The sequence below is a fragment of the Denticeps clupeoides genome, chromosome 4, assembly GCF_900700375.1.
Source record: "Denticeps clupeoides chromosome 4, fDenClu1.1, whole genome shotgun sequence".
Classification (NCBI taxonomy): domain Eukaryota; kingdom Metazoa; phylum Chordata; class Actinopteri; order Clupeiformes; family Denticipitidae; genus Denticeps; species Denticeps clupeoides.
The window spans coordinates 5104394-5124544 of NC_041710.1; the positions used below are offsets into that span (position 1 = coordinate 5104394).

Here is a 20151-nt window from a genome sequence, read left to right on the forward strand (position 1 = left end):
ACAAATCTGCCCTTATCTGTCAACCCAGGCCACCCAACTACTGGTTCAGTCCTTAGTAATCTCACGACTGGACTACTGTAACTCCCTTCTAGCTGGTCTACCACTATGTACCATCCGACCTCTACAACTACTACAAAATGCAGCAGCACGACTGATCTTCAACCTTCCCAAGTTCTCCCACACCGCCCCTCTGCTACGTTCCCTCCACTGGCTCCCAGTAGCTGCACGCATCAGGTTCTAAATATTGATGCTGTCCTACAAAGCCAATTATGGAGCAGCACCATCCTACCTCACAGCCCTTATTACACCTCACACTGCACCTCGTATACTCCGAGCCTCCAGTACTGCTCGCCTGGTCCCCCCATCTCTGGAGGTAAAAGGAAGACATTCATCTAGACTCTTCTCCGTCTTGGCCCCTCAGTGGTGGATTGAACTTCCCCTCGAGGTCAGAACAGCTCAGTCACTGAGTATTTTCAAACGGCAGCTCAAGACCTTCCTCTTTAAAGAATATTTAGATTAAATTGTAACCTTCTTATTGTCTGACTTATGTATAAACTACAACAGAGTGAATAAAAAGGTTGTATTCATAGTTGTACGTCGCTCTGGATAAAGGCATCTAGCCAAAAAGGTACCACTGAGGTGCCACTGAGCAAAGCACCGTCCCCACACACTGCTCCCCGGGTGCCTGTCATGGCTGCCCACTGCTCACTCAGGGTGATGGGTTAAATGCAGAGGACAAATTTCACTGTGTGCTGTGCTGCTGTGTATCACGTGTAACAATCACTTTACTTTCACTTAAATGTACATAAATTAAGGAAACTTCATGTAAAGAGAAAATTTAAAGTTCATTATTTAACCAAAATACACACACAGACGCAGTTTCCCCTTCCATAAAAGTTTATTTTATTAGAAAACGAAATGCAACAGAGCAATGAACATAAACACAGTACAGCTTCAGCATAGCGTGACCCGATGTGTGTACAAACCTGTCGTCGTGATTGCTCGTTACAATTTAAAACATTCTCAAAACTATGTACAGAGCCGTTTGGAAGATTGCTGTAAATAAGACGGGAAAATATGCAAAAAAATGTATTAAAATTAAAATTCATCTCGGGAGCCGGTGCACAGGGACAGAACACAGACGGGAGGGCGTCTACGGAACGAACTTAAAGAGGCAGGAGTCTCGAGGTTTTCATCTCCCGTTTCCTGTGCTCCATTTCTCGTGCACCTTCGCTAGGGAGACGACCAAAAAAAAAAAAAAAAAAAAAAAAAAAAAAAAAAAAAAAAAAAAAAAAAAAAAAGTAAAAAGAACCTTTATATATAAAAAAAAAAAAAAAAAAAAAAAAAAAAAAAACCCACGTTGGTGAGGGTGTTGGGTGGGACCGGTTTAGGGCGAGTCGGCAGCTCTGGCCCCCTGGGGTCCCTCCCACAGCTCCGGGCTTTGGCTGTGGCGGCGCTCCTGCCGGTTGGGCTCCTTGCCGTTGCTGGGGTCGCGGCGGCGCTCCTTGCTGCGGCTGCGTTTGTGGGCGCGCTCCTTGCTGTGGCTGCGCTCGCGCTTCCTGGGCTTCTCGTCCGGCGCCTCCGGCCGGCTGCGGCTTCGCGAGCGCCTCTTGCCGGGGCGCTCGGGCTTGTGCCGCCTCTCGCGGCTGCGGCTTCGGCTCGCCCGCTTGCCTTTCTTCTCGTCCCTGTGCCTTTTCTCCTCGCGCTCGTCCTTGTGCCTCCGCTCCTCCGCGTCCCCTTTGCTCCTCTTGTCCTTGGACCGCTCCCTCTCCCGGTCTCCGGCGCGCTCTTTGTGGTGATCTCTATCTTTCCGCCTACTGCGCTCCGCCTCGCCGTCGCGCTCTTTCCGGTCGGCGCGCCGCTCTCTGCTCGTACTGCGGCTGCTCCGGCGCCGTTCTCTGCTCCGGCTGTGCGAGCGGCGGCGCTCCCGGTCCCTGTCCCGGTCCTTATCCTTACCCTCGCGCTCTTTACGTTGCCGGTCTCGTTCTCGCTCCAGCTCCCGGTCGAAGCTGCCGCCGTGCCGCTCTCCGTGGTGGCTCCTGCTGCGGGAGCGGTCCGGGGATCGCCTCGGACTCGGGCTCCTTCTGGGGGTCCTGCAAATAGTAAAAACTATTATAGACCAACCATTTGGTGGTAGTAGCCTAGTGGGGTAACACACTCGCCTATGAACCAGAAGACTTGGGTTCAAACCCCACTTACTACCATTGTGTCCCTGAAGACACTAGACCCTGAGTGTGTCCAGGGGGGGACTGTCCCTGTAACTACTGATTGTAAGTCGCTCTGGATAAGGGCGTCTGGTAAATGCTGTAAATGTCCTGAAACACCACACCTGGCACGCAGAGGAAGTTCAACTCTGCGAACTGCGGTGTGATGAGGTACGGTAGGTATGTGGGTGGTAGTGGCCTAGCGGGTAACACACACTCCTATGAACCAGAAGACTCAGGTTCAAACCCCACTTACTACCATTGCGTCCCTGAGCAAGACACTTAACCCTAAGTGTCTCCAGGGGGGACTGTCCCTGTAACTGGATAAGGGCGTCTGGTAAATGCTGCAAATGTAAACGTACCGAGATCGCCTCCTCTCGCCTTGCCGGGCAGACTCGACCGGCTCTTCTTGCTTCTCGTCCTTCTGAGGGACCTTTCTGGGTCGGGCCTTCATCTTCTGGTCAATTAGCTTCTGCACTGGAACCGGGATGCGAGGGAACAGCGTGGAGAACCACTCCAGCTTGGTGAGGAACGAGCGCAGCATCTCACCGACGGTCATGACGCAACCGCCTCCCGCCTTCACGTCCAACTCCTGGCAAGTGTGAAGATGAAGCAGCTTTCAGAAATCTGAGGCGGACCTACAAGCACATCTATTTCCAAGAAGCTCCGAGATCCTTACAAGTATCCTAACTTAACTGCTTCAAAAGATAAAGTAGTATGTGTGATGACAAAACTCTGACACTTCACCTCTGTCTTCATCTCGCTTAATATGCAAATTAAGTAAGTAACTCGCAGAGAATTTGGGGGTTACAAACAACATGACAGCGGACTTCTTCTAGTCTAACCTGAAAGCTCTTTCAAGAGGGCTTACTCTGCAGGGCCTCGCGCGCTCGGAGCACAGTTACAAAAAAAAAAAAAAAGGACGTGCTTTGTGAGACGCAGGGTCTACGTCCGGGGAGCTGCGGTACGAGGTCCTCCAGGGCAAGCGCTCAGTGGAAAGGGGCAGATTCACACCATCAACAGTTTGAATGGGTAAGAACAGCTGCGTTGCACTCACACACGCAAACCAACTGAGTTGAGATACAATTTCCAATTCACCTGCTGCACAAGCGGAATCTAAAGGAGAAAACAGTGCAATTAGCCCGTTTGGTATGGATTGCATGGGATGTGTTTGAGATTCAGAGAAAATTCATAAAAATAAATTTAAAAAAAAATATGTAAATATATATTTATATGCAGGCCTGGTTGCACAGAGCGCCAATCAGCCAACTGAAAACCATGAGTACTTTTTGACCTCAAGTGCACAGACGTGCGAGTTTAACACACTCTGTGCAGATTGTCAACTGAGAATGAGTTACTTTTCATTCGACGCCAAAACGTTTTGCGTATAATTCCGCAGACTTTCACAAAGCGGACAATTTGTGTTGTGCAACGAGTCCTTTAAAAGCACCCTTTTCTATGTGAAGTTATAAAATACAGAGCATGCCTTTTAACAGAAAACAAAACTCATTCTGTCTACATGAAATTCCAGTTCAATTCATACTTACCCATGACAAACCAGCATCACTGCGGCGATTTACTTTTTTTTTTTTTTTTTTTTTTAGCTTCCACCAGCTTGATTAAGCCAAATGAATGCAAAGGTGAATATCAGCTATGTGCATCACAATACAGGAGATCCATACATTACTACAGTTAGGACAAAAGAAATATGAATGCATTACCCGTGCCGACATACCTCCTCATCATCAAGGAAACCATCAAACCAATCCACTAGGTCATTTGGGGGCTGGGTGTACCTAAACCACCAAAAATATGGAAATCAGGCACGAAGGGAGAAGGAAGTCCGGCAACGTGTTGAAGGACGACGTACCTTATGTACATGAAGCCGAGCGCCCGGATGTAAGGAGAATCCGTGTGCGTGATGAGACCCATCACCTGCTTCCGGGTCAGTTTCAGCGTAAAGAGTTTGTACAGCAGGCAGAACGCAGTGGAGACGATGCCGCCGGTTCCCACGCCACGGACCTGAATTGGGGGAGAGAAAAAAAAAAAAAAAAAAAAATGTGTAATAAAGTGTAAAAACATGCGGTTTTCTGTCCAGACTTCACCTGCTTCGGCTCAATAGTAGAGCTGACCCCCCCCACCCCCAGAAAGCGCAATAACTTACCGGTTTAAATAACTTTCACATGCAAATTTTCCCCCTCCTAATCTACTACAAATGTAAAGCCCGATCGAGGTTTGAAATGGGTATTTTATTTCCACCAGTCATTCCAGAGCCAGGAGAGGCGCGCACGTACTTCTACTTACCCCTCCGCACATGCCCGTCTGGCCCGCCGTCTTCCTGCTGCCCTTCTCCCACGGCTCCACGTGACTGACCTGCGTGCACACAGCGGGGAGAAATGGCGCCGTCCGTCCGGTTAGTGCGCGGCGGGGAACGAAGACCCGCGAAAGGCGGGCGGCGGAGCGGTGATGGCGGACCGGTTTCGTGTTGGAGTTCCGCCGCCCGCCTTTTTTTTTTTTTTTTAAATAGGTGGGTCGCACGTATAAAGTAAATATTAAATTAACATCGTTCGCCATATCGTCCACGTTAGAATCGTAAAGAACGTTATCGTTCCACCGGGTTTTTTTTTTTTTTTTGTCTAGGAGGACGTCGCTAGCGCGCTAGCTGACCGCAACGTTGGCGCAACGTCGGCGCAACGTTTACCTTGAAGTAGATCTCGTCCACCACCTCATGGTAGGTCTTGAGCTCGTACAGCTGCACCTTGAAGTACGGCGAGGACAGGATGTTGGTGAGGATCATGGGGTTCAGGTTCATGGTCTTCTCGTTGCCCCACAGCGGCAGCACGTTGCCGTGCTTGCCCGCGGCGGGCTTCCCCGCGGCCTGCGGCGGCGGCTGCTGCTGCTGGTTCCCCGCCGCCGCGCTGTTGGCCATCCTGCGGACTGCGACGCGCGGCTCACGGAAAGGCGGCGGGCGGGAAGACTAGAACGCCATGCCGCCGGGGCCGAGGTGCGCGGGTCGGCGCGGGGCTGAACCGTCTGAAGGCGTGAGGCGGGCTGAGCGGACGCGGCGATGGTTCGTTCCCCGTTGCCGCCGAGCGACCGCACGACAAGATGGCTCTCACGCACTGCCGGGAAAGGACCGGAAGCAGACGTGACGTCATCTGCGCCAAACAAAAAAAGGGAGAATTTGAAAACGGACATCTGCGGCGTCAATGTTGTATACGAGAATAAAAGATAAAATACGACAGATAAAATGCGCAGTTTCTTGCCTAGTGGTAAGAAGTATCGGACTCGTTCAGTGAAGTTTTTAAATCTAAACTAAAAACACATCGGTTTTCTCTGGCCTTTTGTTAAAGTCCCAGACACATTTACAGCATTTAAAGTGAAGTGATTGTCATATGTGATACACAGCAGCACAGCATACGGTGCACACAGTGAAATTTGTCCTCTGCATTTAACCCATCACCCTGAGTGAGCAGTGGGCAGCCATGACAGGCGCCTGGGGAGCAGTGTGTGGGGACGGTGCTTTGCTCAGTGGCACCTCAGTGGCACCTTGGTGGATTGGGATTCAAACCGGCAACCTTTTGATTATGGGGCCGCTTCCTTAACCGCCAGGCCCCAGAGCGCACCTTCTCCAAAACTTTTACAGCAGGCACATGTTCTCAAATTGACTTTCCACCTGGGTTCATCTCCATCAGGACACAGCTGGGCAGGAGCGCTACAGGACCATCACACTGCTCTGTATCACTCCTTCCCAATGTGTCTTCCTTTCTTTTTTCTCTCTCCTAGAGTTTTTTTGTGTGGAGCAGAAGGGTCAAGTGTGTAGGGCTTGTCAAAGCCCATTGAGACATACTGTATGTGATTTTGGGCTATATAAGAAATAAATGTTACTGTTGTTCTTGAAGATTCTCGAAGAACGAGGCTGAAGCAATAATTCATGTCTCCTTGCTCGAATTTTCCGAAGCCACCTTAACTGCAATGTGGCTGCTTCTCCTGTAGGGGGCATCGCCGTCACAGCATCAACTGGCACGTTGTTTTCTGTATGATGAGAGTCCACCCTAAATCCAGAAAAAAAAAAAGAAATCATATGCTCTTTTGTTGTCATTTGGGGTTCATAGCCCGGTGAAAGCCGGCAGCATTGTGAAGGACTCTACACACCCATCACATGCGCTCTAGACCCTCATGCCATCCGGAAAAAAGGCCGGACTGTACAACAGCTTCTTTCCACAGGCCATCAGACACATGAACACTCAAGAACTTGAAAGTGAAGTGGTTGTCATGTGAAACACTGCAGCACAGCACACACAATAAAATGTGTCCTCTGCTTTTAACCATCACCCTTGGAGAGCAGTGGGCAGCCATGACAGGCACCCGGGGAGCAGTGTGTGGGGACGGTGCTTTGCTCAGTGGCACCTTGGGGCCGCTTCCTTAATCGCTAGGCCACCTCATATGCTCACAACATACCTCTATTACGTTCCTAAAACAGCAGCGTTTTAACCAGGTTCCAGAGAAACGTTGTTTCGTTTCACTATGTACTGTCCTCTTTAGAGAATATTTAGATTAACTTGTAACCTTCTTATTGTCTGACTTATGTATAGAAACTACAACAGAGTGAATAAAAAGATTGGGTGGTAGTAGCCTAGGGCTAACACACTTGTATTGATTGTATTATTGGTTAGGTCCTAGTGAACCAGAATTGATCACTTCATCAATAGTAACATGAGAGCACAATGTAAGTCGCTCTGGATAAGGGCGTCTGCCATAATACCTTAAATGTAAATGTTAAGTCAGGGTTACAAACTCAATGACTGTTTAGTTTTATGAACAGTCTCTTGTACAGCACCTTGGTCAACTAGTTGTTTAAAGGTGCTCTATAAAATAAACTTTCTCAATAGTTAGGAAGCATAATGTTGGTACGTTGTACAAATAAAGAGCTCTTATTTCAGGCAGAATGAGTGCCGAGCGTATCTTCCACCCGATTCGGGGTGTCAAAATGAATCGCCTGACTATGGAAGCATAGAAGTTCAAAATCAAATTAATCTTTCATAAAACAAATTCCCATTTCATAAAACACATTTACCAATCACAGAAACAACTTTGAATGCAACGATTCGCCGTGCACTGTGCTGTGCTTCACAATGACAATCGCTTCATTTTCACTTCAAGCGATGGCTTTAAGGAATGTAAGAATATGGTCAGTTTTGTGTGAAAAGCGTAATTATGGTGTAACATTTATTTATATATATGAACATCATATATAAAACACAAGAACCCACAAGCACCATACAGATGAAACACCAGAACAGTGTCTTTATTTTGCTGACTTGAAAGGATTTACAGCATATAGAATACAAATAACAAGAATGTCCAACACCGCGAACATTAAATACAGGAAACAGGCACTTAGGACACTTTCCCAGTAAAACTGAGGACAACAGCATTCTGTTACCGACATGTAAATGAAGTGACAGGCACACTGAAATCAGGTTCTGTGCAAAATAGAAAAATAGAGAAAAAAAAAAAAAAAAAAAGTTTGGCACAAAAATGAAAGAATGCATTCCCTTTTATTCTGTTGCTCTACAGATGTTTGGTGACATGCAGTGTGAGTGAAGTGAAATAAAAGGCCTTTTACACTTACATTCAACAATGTAAACTTCCAATGACAGAGGCCTTTATAATCATATTAAAATCAAGCAGTGTGAACTAATTTGAGACTAAATAAGACCAAGCTAAACTAAACTATAAACCAAACAAAACATTAAAACGCTGCATTTTTCAAACAGACAAAACCTTTACACATTTAGAACATCTTTTCTTTTTATTTGGAATACTTAAAATGTCATTTTTACGTCAAATATAGTATTAACTGTTGATCAAAACAGTATTTAAATACAATTTATGTCCAGCATAAATGTCTGAGCCATAAGCATGTTGTATTAAAATCAGGTTTATGGTCCGCAACACTAGTTGTTTATAGACAGTTAAGCTCAGTCGAACTTATAGGCTCTATTTTTACTCAGCCACACTGCTCACGTGTGTCCTTATATACGCTGCTAATGGGTATCAGCATAGCCTTTCCTGCTACTAGAGTACTGAACACCAAGATTAAGATTACAGTTATGGCTCCACAGTAAATTTCTGCATACAATATACACATTTAATAGTGACAATGAATGTGCAGCACAGTGTTTTCTTCAGCTCCTTGGAGTCCATTTGTGGAACGGCACAAAACAGACAACATGTCGCGCAACGACCCGACCTTTCAACAAAATGCCCTTTCGGACTGGCTAACGAACCGGACTGGCCTCTGGAGGGAGCACAGACGAAGACCCACGTCCGCTCTGCCTCCTGCTGGAGGTGGAATGGAGGACGTCGAGACGAGGGAACAGCAGCCCCCAGTCGCAGCTTCTCCCAACCGGTGTGGGCCTCCTGCGCCTAGCGCTTTATTACAACCTGTTCATAAGCGCCTACACAAACCCTGTAAAAAGAACATATATACAGGTTCGTTATTATGCCAGCATTATGTGATAATAAAGAAAATAGGATCGCGCCAAACACACCAATCTCTCAATTTGGTCAAAAGCAAAAAGAAGTCTTGGTACTGTTCTTTACTTTTGCTTCCTTGTCAGTATCTTTTGGACCTTGTTTTTTTTTGGTACTTGTTAAAAACACTATGTAACCCCATTACGTAATTCCGGCAGCTGAGGGTTATGCAACAGTACACACCTGGTGTTCTGGCTTCCAAGGGCCGTGCTTCCACCAGGGCCAACGAACAGCCGGAGTCCTTCCTCTAAGAGGTGAGAGAAACACACACACACACACACACACACACACACACACACACACACACACACACACACACACACACACACACACACACAGTGGGGGTCAGATCAACTCATTTGCCTCCACAAATCTAATCATAAGATCTTGCTGACAGGCACCATCCAGTTGTTGCTGTGGGGGTGACCGTGTCCCTGCTGGGGATGGTTGGGCACTCAGGACATTTGCTGCCTCTGCATGGCAAACGCTGAACGGTAACGATGCAGGTAGATCTGGCTGAGGAGAAATTCAAGCAGCCGAGTGGGCGAGACACTCGCCCCTGAACCAGAAGACCAAAAAGTCACAGGTTCAAAGCCCACTTACTACCCTGAGCAAGACACTTAACCTTGTCTCCAGGAGGACTGTCCCTGTAACTACTTACTGCAAGTCGCTCTGGATAAGGCCATCTATTAAATGCCTTAAATGTAAAATGTAAAAAGATAATATTTTAGGTGTGGGTGTGTATATTTGAACCTGAATATATAAAAAGATTAGAAAATGCTAAATAACTATTTCTCAATTATCATTAAAGATGTATGTCTTTGTGATTCCACCCTGTGTGTAAACCTAAAAAGTAACCAAAAATAAAATCCCTGAAAGGCCAAAACTACCAGAATGAGGCTATGTACACATCTGACCACAACAATCGGTTCGGTCGGTCAGTTACTGTAAGGCGAAGGAAAAATATAATCGTTGTGTCAGTGTTTTAAATCTAAGAGGGCGGAGACGCTTACATGGCCGCCACGGCACTCCGCTTTCTCTCACCACACCCATGCCAGTGCAGGACTACAGGGCTTCCTGGCGGAGGAACGTCTTTCTCAGTATTGGGAGTTAAGTACCAAAAAAAAAAAAAAAAAAAAACCTCTTATCCAATCTGTCGGGATAAAAAAGCCAGTCCTGCGAACGACCCCAGATAGGACCGACAAGGAGAATTTGTAAAGCCATGACTCATGCTGAAGTGTGAGAGGGTGGAAAGTGAGTGGAATTAAGAGTGATATGTTGTTTGTAACCCATGGTAACAGTCTCAACAACACGCCTTCTGTGCAGGACAATGTGACTAATGCCGTTACTAAGGTGATTTAGTCAGACAACTACTTTAACAAATGAAACAACAAGCAATATATTTGATTTGTGATATGTACAAAGAAAAGCAATAAGTTAAAAATGTCAAATATTCATTCATTTCAATCAAATGTAATCACCATCTCCTTGTTAAAACAGATCATAACAAAGGACCATATAAAACCAAAAGCTCTACGTGTGATTATAATAATGGCCTCCATTTCCAGAAATATTCCCAATCTACTAATGCAGCATGCCAGACAGGATCCGTAAATCCATGTTTTCACATGAACTCTGAATCAGGTGGGCTGCTGGACCCTGAATGAAGATCAACTAACCCTCAGCGCTGGAATCCAGGAGCCCGTGGCTAAAGTCCTGGGTCTGTAAGATCTTCTCCACGATGTCATCGGCGTCCACCCTGGTGGCGTCCACCCGTTTCAGCTGTGACTCGACAGAGTCCTGCTTCACTGGATGTCTGAGACACACAACACAGATATACGTGTTACAGGAACAAAATATTGCTCTTGCAGTATTAATTCATAATGTAATAATAGCTGAATGCAAGTCGCACCAGTCTCCCCTGTTCCATAAACACCGCTGTTTTATGTACAAATACGATCACTGCTATCGTAGTTCAGAAATGCATGGCCTGTACTAGAAATGGCCTGGGGGCATTTTAGAACTGGAATGACATTCAACTTGGTCTGATGAGGGCTGCAGGGTCTGCAGATTCCTATTCCAACAGTTACCCCGTGACAGCTGGTCTCAAAGATAGCTTCTTTTCTATAATTAGGATATGAGCTCATGACTGGCATTAGATGTTGAGTGTGGCTGGAACATAATTTAACATAAATGAATGAAGAAACAAACAAATATAAATAAATAAGACAGACAGACAGACAGACAAATAAATGATCTGGTCTTATTTGAACAACAGCAATCCACTGCTGTTTTGCCTCACACTGTACCTGTTGAGCCGTTCAGATGAGCCACTCTTTCCTGGTGTGCACAGATGCTCGGGTACAGAGGCAGGTACTATGGACCTGGGCTCCTCACTGGGCTCCGGGAGGCTGCCGACACCCGTGGAGGCACTGCCCACTGACGTGTTCCTCCTGTGGGTGAGCTCGGACAGGCTGGAGGAACGCGAGTGGTCTGTGCTGTAGCCTGTGTAAAGGAATAACAATGACGGCGCACACTCAAAACTGGGGAGAGAAATCCAGAACAATCGTGAACGCCTACATATGCTGGCACACAACTAGGGGGGGGCAGTAGCCTAGTGGATAACAACATTTACAACAACATTTATTTCTTATATAGCCCAAAATCACATACAGTATGTCTCAATGGGCTTTGACAGGCCCTACAGTTGACACCCCCCACACTTGACCCTTCTGCACACAAGGAAAAACTCCACACAAAAAAAAACTCTAGGAGAGAGAAAAAAAGAAAGGAAGAAACCTTGGGAAGGAGTGATACAGAGAGGGACCCCCTTCCAGGGTAGAGTGAGCCTGCAAATGGTGTCAGTGCAGGGTTGGATATGATATTACACAACTGCCTATGAACCAGCTCACAAAGACCCAGGTTCAAACCCTACTCACAAACCTTGTGTCCCTGAGGAAGACAATTGACTCTGAGTGTCTCCAGGGGGACTGTCCCTGTAACTACTGATAATAAGTAACTCTGATAAATGCTGTAAATGGTAAATGTAATAACTAAGTAATAACCAGTCGTGGACAACGTATGCAGGTCCTCTACTTAAAATTAGAAATACACAAGGTCAAATTTTACTCCATTAATACATAAAAGTCCACTCTTAAAAATACTACTTGGGTAAAAGTACATAAGTATTTGCCTTCAGGTGTGCTTTAGGCACTTAAGTAAAAGTACAATGATATATTATGGTTCTAATGTTCTTTTATTCGTTTTGTAAGAGAGCAGTCATCTAAAATCAGTTGATTTTAGATGAAAAGACTGTCACTTAATGTCTTTCATTTGTCTGGCGGTCATTAATATGATCATAACCACAAAACAGGCGAGCAAACAATTTCCATTGGGTGAAACACAGTGACTGCTGAACAAAGAGTTTGAAAACAGACAAAGTTTCGCTACAAACCTGGCAGGTCGGATTTACTATAATAGGAACTGGTGTTTGTATAAATAAAGAAAAATCCATAGGTGATGTCAGAGGGCGGGGCTTGCAGTGTTTGTAGGTGTGGTGTTTACCTGGTAAATGTGAAGCTTTAAATGCTGCACTAAACCCGAGTGGAGGCTTACAGAATGCTTGCTGTATAGCTGTGAAATTATTGCCCACTTTTTATGATGATCAGATTTTAATAATCCCTGTTAACAGCAAAAATATTTCTCAAAAAGACATATGGTATCTCACAAAAATGAGTACACCCACAACAATTTTCCTTGGGACAACACTGAAGATATTTTGATACAACGTAAAGTACAGCTTGTATAGCAGGGGTCACCAACCCTGGTCATGGAGGGCACCAGTTCTTTACTTTACTTTACTTTATTTGGCAGACGCTTTTATCCAAAGCGACTTACAATGGGAAGACACCAGCAATTCTCGTTCGATTTCTATAGAATATCAAGTATACAAACTAAGAGCCCTGATAAGGCTTAGACTTGTCATTGAAGAACATGCTCGGAGAGTGTTGGGTGCTAGACTAAGAAAAATTATAATGTATTTATACATTTTGTATTTATTTGTTAAATGTGTATGCATGTGTATGTGTTAAATTTGTCTGTAATATTTTTGGAATAAGAAGGTTTTCACCTTCTTCTTAAAAGTGGTGATAGTCTCGGCTAGTCGTGTGGAGGAGGGTAGGTTGTTCCACCAGCCAGGGACAACAACGGAGAACAGACATGATTGGAATCGGAGACCCCGTGAAGAAGGAATTTTTAGTCTCCTTTCGTTTGCCGATCTGAGAGAGCGTGTAGGAGTGTATCTAGGTAGTAGTGTGTTGATGTAGGAGGGCGCAGTTCCATTTACAGCCCTGTAGGCAAGCATCAAGGATTTGAACTCAATGCGAGCAGCTACCGGGAGCCAGTGGAGGGAGGTAAGGAGAGGTGTAACATGGGTGTATTTTGGCTGATTGAAGATGAGGCGGGCTGCCATATTTTGGACCATCTGGAGTGGTTTTATGGTGACTGCAGAGGCTCCAGCCAGGAGAGAGTTACAGTAGTCGAGTTTGGAGATGACCATTGCCTGGACGAGGAGCTGCGTAGCCTGTTGTGAGAGAAAAGGCCGAATCTTGCGAATGTTGTAGAGAGTGAACCTGCAGGATCTGGAGATCGCAGCAACATGATGGTTCAAACTCAGTTTGTTATCTATCCAAACCCCAAGGCTTTTTGCAGATGCCGTGGGTGTTAACAATAGCGATCCAATTTGAATTGAGAGGTTTTGCTGAGGAGAATTGTTGCCCGGAAAGATCAGAATCTCGGTTTTGGATAGGTTGAGTTGGAGGTGTCGCTCAGACATCCATGCCGATATGTCTGAGAGGCAGGCCGAAATTTTTGTTGCTATAGTAGCATCTTCTGGTGGGAATGACAGATAGCACATAGTTCTGCACATTTTTGGATTTACCTTCAATTCACCTGAGTTAAATATATGATAATGATATATGATAATAAATCTTAAATCCAAAAAAAAAAAAAAAAAAAAAAAAAAAAAAAGAGAAATATCACATGGTCCTAAGTATTCAGACCCTTTGCTGTGACACTGTGACATTTATGCTAAATGAAGGTAAAAACAAAAATGTGCCGGACAAGTGCCCTCCAGGACCAGGGTTTACCCTGCTGTATTGAGAGTGAGAGCGTGATAACACCACATTTAACACACCTGCTCCCCATTCACACCTCAGCCATTGTAACACTAATGAGTCACATGACACCTGGATGACAAATGGCTAATTGGGCGTACTCACTTTTGTTGCCACACTTGCCAGTGGTAATGGCTGTGTGTTTAGTTATTTTGTAAGGAGAGCAAATTTAAACAAGCTGTACACTCACTAGTTCACATTGTATTAAAGTGTCATATATTCAGGGTTGTCCCAAGGAAAGATAGAATAAAACATCAACAAAAATGTGAGGGGTGTACTCACATAGACTTTGTGAGATTCTGTAATTACATTAGATGCCATTACATTAAATTTTTTTTACATGCTGCTTTCACTGAACATGTGAGGAGCTCTGTGCACACACAAGCACGTTTAAAAATCACTCTTTTTGGAAAAATAAATGCCGGTTTCATTTATAAAGTTGCAGACGACAAACACATTGTGTTTAAAACGTAATGCGTTATTAAGTCACCTGGGGGTTATGAAATAAAAAAAATAGTTATGCAACAATTATGTCACTAAGTAAAGTAAAAAGGAACAACCGATTTAGCCCGCAGTGGAGTAAAAAGTAAGACATTTAAAATTTTAAATCTAAGAGGGTGGAAACGCTTACTTGGACACCACGGCGCTCTGCTTTCTCTCAACACCCCCGCCAGTGCAGGACTACAGCCTTAACAAAGCCATAACAAGGAACTTCTTAAGTTCTAGGAGTTAAAGTATAAAGTCTCTCCAAAGGGAAATCCTTTAGTAAAGTACAGATATGTGGAAAGTACAATAATTAATTACTGTAATTTGGTAATAACTGCATATATACAGAAGATACAAGGGAAAACTGTAGAAAAACAGTAATTTATTCTGAAAGGGTCTACATGACAAATACACACTGAGATGGAGTTAAACACTACCCAATATTAACAGCAGTCTGGGTCTGACAGACAATTCTGTTTATTTGCTCTATCCTGTTCTTCTCCTACTGAGATGAGCGGAGTTCAGCAAATGCTTTTTTTTTTTTTTAGTATCCATTCATTTTTCTAATTTATTACTGAACTACTCACAAAGAATTAATGAATGAAACCAGCTCTTGTGTGTTATTTGAAACTGATATATCATTAGAAGTGTTACGCCAACCATTCTCAGTCCAAGTCCAAGATAGGTCGTGCTGGGTGAGACGGCCTCAGGATGTATACACCCCAATGATCCGCCTCTGTGTTGTGTGAAAGCGATGGCATACCTGACACTTTGGACTGCTGACTGGCATAACTGGAGGTTCTGGAGTGCCCGTATCCAGCCGGCTCATCAGTCATTGCAGCACACTTTTTGGGATGTTCTCCTAGATTGGAAACATCAAAGCCCCAAAATCAGCAGAAATCTGTCTGTCTTTCTCACTTCAGAACTATTTTGTTCCCTAACTTTCAAAGCAGCTTTCTGAAAGACGACTATCAAATTTCCACAAAAACAAGAACGTGATACACCGGTCTGAACTTCTGACCATAGCCGTGATGTAATGTATCCAGGATGTTAGTATTAAAATGATAAAAAGGCATGTCGCTGGGCTACCTGAGGAAGAATGGTATGTCTTCGGTGACTCCCCGCCTTTTCTGTCTTCATTCAGGCACCCTGCCTCCCCCTGGAGCCCGACAGTCATAGCTGTGGATGGAGGCCTGGCAAAATCAACCAGATCAGCAAACTGAGAATAACCCATGAGAACATTTCTGACTTGCACAAAAAGACACATGACTGCACACTACATGCATAGTACATAGTACTGTATAATCAGTATTCATCACTAGGGCTGTCAAAAACAATGTTAATCACTGTGATTAATTTGCTATATTTATTTATATTATATATTAGCGGAGCTGTGTCTTGTTTACCCAGGATTCACACGTACATGTTTAAAGTACGTGGGCCTGTCTGCCGTGCAGGGAGCACAGGAGCGGCAACCAATCGTTGTTTCTTGCTTGTGACAACATAGCTGCTTAACCTCCAATAAGACTGGCTGTCCAACCCGTTCATGTTGATAAATAACATGCAATGCAAATGAATTCATCCCAAATTATTATTGCATAATGCACATATATAATACACACATCTCACATGAAAACATTTGCTCATCCCAGCATTACACTGCAATGCTTTGCCTGCCGACTTCAGTTTTCTGCTGAAGGGTACAGAGTACATTTCGGGAGTCAGATAAGGAGCCGTCCAACCGTGGACCTGTTCCTGCATTCAGACGGACCGGAGTCCAGCTGACCCTTCAGAAGAAGCTATTTGCTCTCTGCGGTGTGCACCCTTGCTGCAATGTCATTCATGCCGAATTTGTAAAATCAGCAGGTTTTCTTTAACGGTAGTTAAGTCCACCGCACTCTCTAAACTTCTGAACACCATGCGACACTTGAGGAAAACACTCTTCTCTGTGATAGCAACTTACGATGTCCTACAACTTCGTAATTTTAACCGATCAGCAGAGGACTGCTGCGAAACGTGGCACTAGGGAAGCAAGCGTTAAGCAGGAGAAAAGACGGCTGCGTATGGTCACATCAAAGATTCCCTCTTATCACCGCCAGACAGAACTAATCAGTTATCGGTCAGTCTGTCGGGCTGACATATTCAGTCATAAGACTTATGGTGAGTGCAAGGCCCACAATGGACCACAAACAGCTCTGAGCAACATGATTAAGAAATCAAATACAGATTTAGACAGAAATGATCTGTATGTTACCTCAGATTGTCTCATTCTATACAAGACTGAATATTTGAATGTAAATTGCGTAAATTCCCTGTGTGGTTTTGCCTCGTGATATATCATAACTCTGTATTATATAATAACATGATAGTGGGATTCGTGTTAATGCTGATGCACTCCCACACACACAGAAGGGCTTCTCCCAACGCTCTGAATCGGTAGGACATCGTCGGAGTAATGCAGCGTGGGTAGAATGGCCTGCGCTTTTAAAAAAGTAGCCACACGCGAACGCCCGATGGCGGGGGAGCGACACTCTGTAGAATTCCTGCAGCGCTGACATCACAGACTCCCAGGGACGGGAGGTGACTTCAGCTGTGACGCGTGTCAGCTGCACTGACCAGGCACGGGCAGGGTTCATATTGCTCACATGCACCGTGACCTGGAATATTACAAAAAAAGGCGGCACAATCTGCCTAAGGAGCATAAAAGGAGACACTTTGAATCCTCTTGACAGATAAGAGGGTATGGCACGAAATCTTAACTCCAAAACATATTATTACTATTATACATTAAGCAACAGAGCTCACGTAAATAGACTGAATATGGGCAGCACTGAGAACACCGTTTCAGGCTGAGAGAGAGAGACATACAGGCAGGATGACAGCTAGACAACTTCCTTCCGAAGAGACCGGGTAAAGAGGCTGTGGTCACAGAGGCACCAAACATCATGACGGAACAGGTTACTATGGCAACCGTGAACAAATGGCTGCGGGCGGACCTCGGAACAGACGACTGGAGCATGTGATCCTGCTAGTGTGTGCTCACTACACGCAGGAAGAGAATTCCTGAGGGAGAGAAAGTATGATTTCGAAGAGTAAGAGGAACACCCTTACGTCTTAAAGCAGGGGTCACCCGACATCAGCTGCATGCTAATCACCACCTGGAAGACAGAAACGGAGACAGGGGGAGATCATGCTGTTTTTAAGCTGATAACATACAGTAAAGGCCAAATGTTTGGACACACCTTCGCATTCAATGCGTTTTCTTTATTTTTGTGACCATTTACGTTGGTAGATTCTCACTGAAGGCATCAAAACTATGAATGAACACATGTGGAGTTACGTACTTAACAAAAAGTGGAGACCTGACCTCCACAGTCACCGGACCTGAACCCAGTCCAGATGGTTTGGGGTGAGCTGGACCGCAGAGTGAACGCAAAGGGGCCAACAAGTGCTAAACACCTCTGGGAACTCCTTCAAGACTGTTGGAGAAGCATTTCAGGTGACGACCTCTTGAAGCTCATCGAGAGAATGCCAAGAGTGTTAAGTACATAACTCCACATGTGTTCATTCATAGTTTTGATGCCTTCAGTGAGAATCTAAATGGTCATGAAAATAAATTAAACACATTGAATGAGAAGGTGTGTCCAAACCTTTGGCCTTTACTGTATGTAACTGCTTCATCATGACATGTTCTAAACCTAAATACAACCCACTGAATAAACTTAAACCTCAGTAACCAAGAACAAATCTTTGGGCTTTTTTGCCTCATTAATTTTGTCTTGGTTAATAAGCATTCCTCCAAATAAGGAGTAGCATGTTTCTTCTCTTAATAAAGACATTCGGCAGCAAGTACAACCACACGAGGTTTTCTTTCCAAAGTCTTACATCATGAAGCTATAAGCAACTGCCGGCCATCCGGAATGTTCCTCTGACTCACATTCCCGTAGGCTGCGGTCGTCACTGGCAGCCGGCTGAAACCCGAGCCTACTTTCCCCGACTTTCTCCCAAGCCTCGCCCACTCGCCGCCGGAGCAAGTGAGTACACACGCGCGAACCGCCGCCGCCGTACCTTCAGGATGGAGTTGTCCTGTCGAGTGTTTTTGGTGTCGTAGCCCTCGAGCAGGCATCGGCGCGTGGTGCTTCCCGAGCCGGCGAACTCGGCCAGGTTCAGGTCGGCGAAACCGAGCTGAGGCAAACGAAAGCGACAGACGGACAATCAGCAAGGACGCCGGGCGCTGCGTCGGGAACAAGGGGAACGAAACGTATGGCGACCAACCTTTGCGAAGGCCTTTCCACCTTTCAGTTCCTGAAGAGAGGAGGTTAAAAAAAATATTTTTAAAAAAGTGAAGTGAAAGTGATTGACAGCAGCAAAGCACACGGTGCACACAGTGAAATTTATCCTCTGCATTTGTGAGCAGTGTGTGGGGAAGGCGCTTTGCTCAGTGGCGCCTCGGGATTCGAACCGGCAACCTTCTGATTACGGGGCCGCTTCCTTACCCGCCAGGCGGCGTGAACTTACCTTGCGCACAGACACCCTGCACACGCACGGGTCCAGCACTCCCGTCCCCGCGTTGGCGCTCATCTTACACAAGAAGGTGAAGCGCTTCCTCCAGCGGACGCAGTTCGCCTGGACCATCTCCCTGGAAATGATAAAAAAAAAGGCGGGGTTCGGTGAGGGTTCGAGGGTACCACCATAGGGTGGTAGTAGCCTAGTGGGTAACACACCCGCCTATGAACCAGAAGACCCGGGTTCGAATCCCACTTACTACCATTGTGTCCCTGAGCAAGACACTTAACCCTAAATTGCTCCAGGGAGACTGTCCCTGTAAATACTGATTGTAAGTCGCTCTGGATAAGGGCGTCTGATAAATGCTGTAAATGTAAATGTATAAACCCACCCAGGGTTCCATCTCCGTGTTCGTGTAGCGGTGAGTGTCCCCACCCGTCACACGGGAGGCCGGGGTTCGATTCACATTTTATAGGGCTGGTGGTAGCCTAATGGCTTAAACACTGGCCACTAAGTCGCGGGTTCAGAACCCACGGCGTCCCCAAGGACGATCAGTCCGCCACTCGGGTCAGCGTGACAAGTCAAAAAGCGACATTCCCGATCGGCCTCTGCATACTGACTGCAGATGAAAGCGAGACACTAGTGTCACACTTGTCCCTGACAAAGTCAGTCCAGCTCAGTGCGTCGTGGTGACAGGGTGACAGGAAGGTTTCCTTATTATGGCAGTGACTAGAATCAGGAATAAAATAATAATAATAATCTCGCTTTAAGTCGCTATCCTGCAAGCAGCGAACACGGAGACCGCTGTGCCAAACTCCAGAACCCGGAGCCAAATCACGACCCCTTCCCCCCCGAAACCAGATTTGAACGACACCCCGTCCTCCTCAGATTCTCGACTCCAGTAAACCGAGTTTAAACGCGCCGGGGACACAGACGTCCCACTTCGGGCGCGGGCCTCGGCTTTTTTATCGTCGATTTACTGTGGGTGTCTCACCGCGACGACTCCTCGGAGAAGCCGCCGTCGAGCAGCCGGACCTTGCAGAACAGCACGCCGTTGACGAACGGCACGGAGGAGAGCTCGTCCAGCGCGAAGTCCACCCGGAACTTGAACCGCTTCTTCTTCATCATGATGAAGGACATCACGGGGGCGAGACGAGGCGACGTCGCGGCCCGGTCGCTGCCGTCGCTGCCTGGCGAGGCGGGAGCGGTTTCCGGGGTAATTTATTCGGCGGGGACACGCC

At 45.9% G+C, this 20151-nt stretch overlaps 2 protein-coding genes across 3 annotated transcripts; both read right to left on the reverse strand.

Moving 5' to 3' along the window:
- Positions 1-1359: 1359 nt before the first annotated feature.
- prpf38b (pre-mRNA processing factor 38B) lies at positions 1360-5336 on the reverse strand. Of its 2 annotated transcripts, XM_028977178.1 has the most exons (6): positions 4906-5336; positions 4509-4577; positions 4075-4226; positions 3940-4000; positions 2567-2796; positions 1360-2093 (listed from the first exon to the last, which is right to left on the reverse strand). In XM_028977178.1, the coding sequence occupies exons 1-6, from the start codon at positions 5131-5133 to the stop codon at positions 1388-1390; spliced, it is 1446 nt and encodes a 481-aa protein (XP_028833011.1). In that variant the 5' UTR covers positions 5134-5336; the 3' UTR covers positions 1360-1387. The 2 variants fall into 2 exon arrangements, with proteins under 2 accessions (XP_028833011.1, XP_028833012.1); XM_028977179.1 differs by lacking the exons at positions 3940-4000; positions 4075-4226; positions 4509-4577; positions 4906-5336 and adding an exon at positions 3133-3888.
- A 2149-nt stretch (positions 5337-7485) lies between these two features.
- On the reverse strand, positions 7486-20114 carry LOC114789265 (protein FAM102B-like). Its single transcript, XM_028978488.1, has 11 exons — positions 19905-20114; positions 18923-19043; positions 18680-18709; positions 18473-18589; positions 17516-17562; positions 15494-15597; positions 15168-15266; positions 11054-11249; positions 10424-10560; positions 8928-8991; positions 7486-8679 (listed from the first exon to the last, which is right to left on the reverse strand). The coding sequence occupies exons 1-11, from the start codon at positions 20048-20050 to the stop codon at positions 8637-8639; spliced, it is 1104 nt and encodes a 367-aa protein (XP_028834321.1). The 5' UTR covers positions 20051-20114; the 3' UTR covers positions 7486-8636.
- Positions 20115-20151: the final 37 nt, after the last annotated feature.

What these genes read in the sequence shown, in the direction of transcription:
- LOC114789265 (XM_028978488.1), bottom strand. Translation starts at nt 20,050, where the DNA reads ATGTCCTTCATCATGATGAAGAAGAAGCGGTTCAAGTTCCGGGTGGAC. An exon ending in GACATACCATTCTTCCTCAG is followed by an intron (nt 15,267 to 15,493) that starts GTAGCCCAGCGA and finishes TTTCCAATCTAG; the next exon opens with GAGAACATCCCAAAAAGTGT. An exon ending in CTTGGAAGCCAGAACACCAG is followed by an intron (nt 8,680 to 8,927) that starts GTGTGTACTGTT and finishes TTCTTTTTACAG; the next exon opens with GGTTTGTGTAGGCGCTTATG.
- prpf38b (XM_028977178.1), bottom strand. Translation starts at nt 5,133, where the DNA reads ATGGCCAACAGCGCGGCGGCGGGGAACCAGCAGCAGCAGCCGCCGCCG. An exon ending in CTCGGCTTCATGTACATAAG is followed by an intron (nt 4,001 to 4,074) that starts GTACGTCGTCCT and finishes TTGGTGGTTTAG; the next exon opens with GTACACCCAGCCCCCAAATG. An exon ending in GGCGAGAGGAGGCGATCTCG is followed by an intron (nt 2,094 to 2,566) that starts GTACGTTTACAT and finishes TACTATTTGCAG; the next exon opens with GACCCCCAGAAGGAGCCCGA.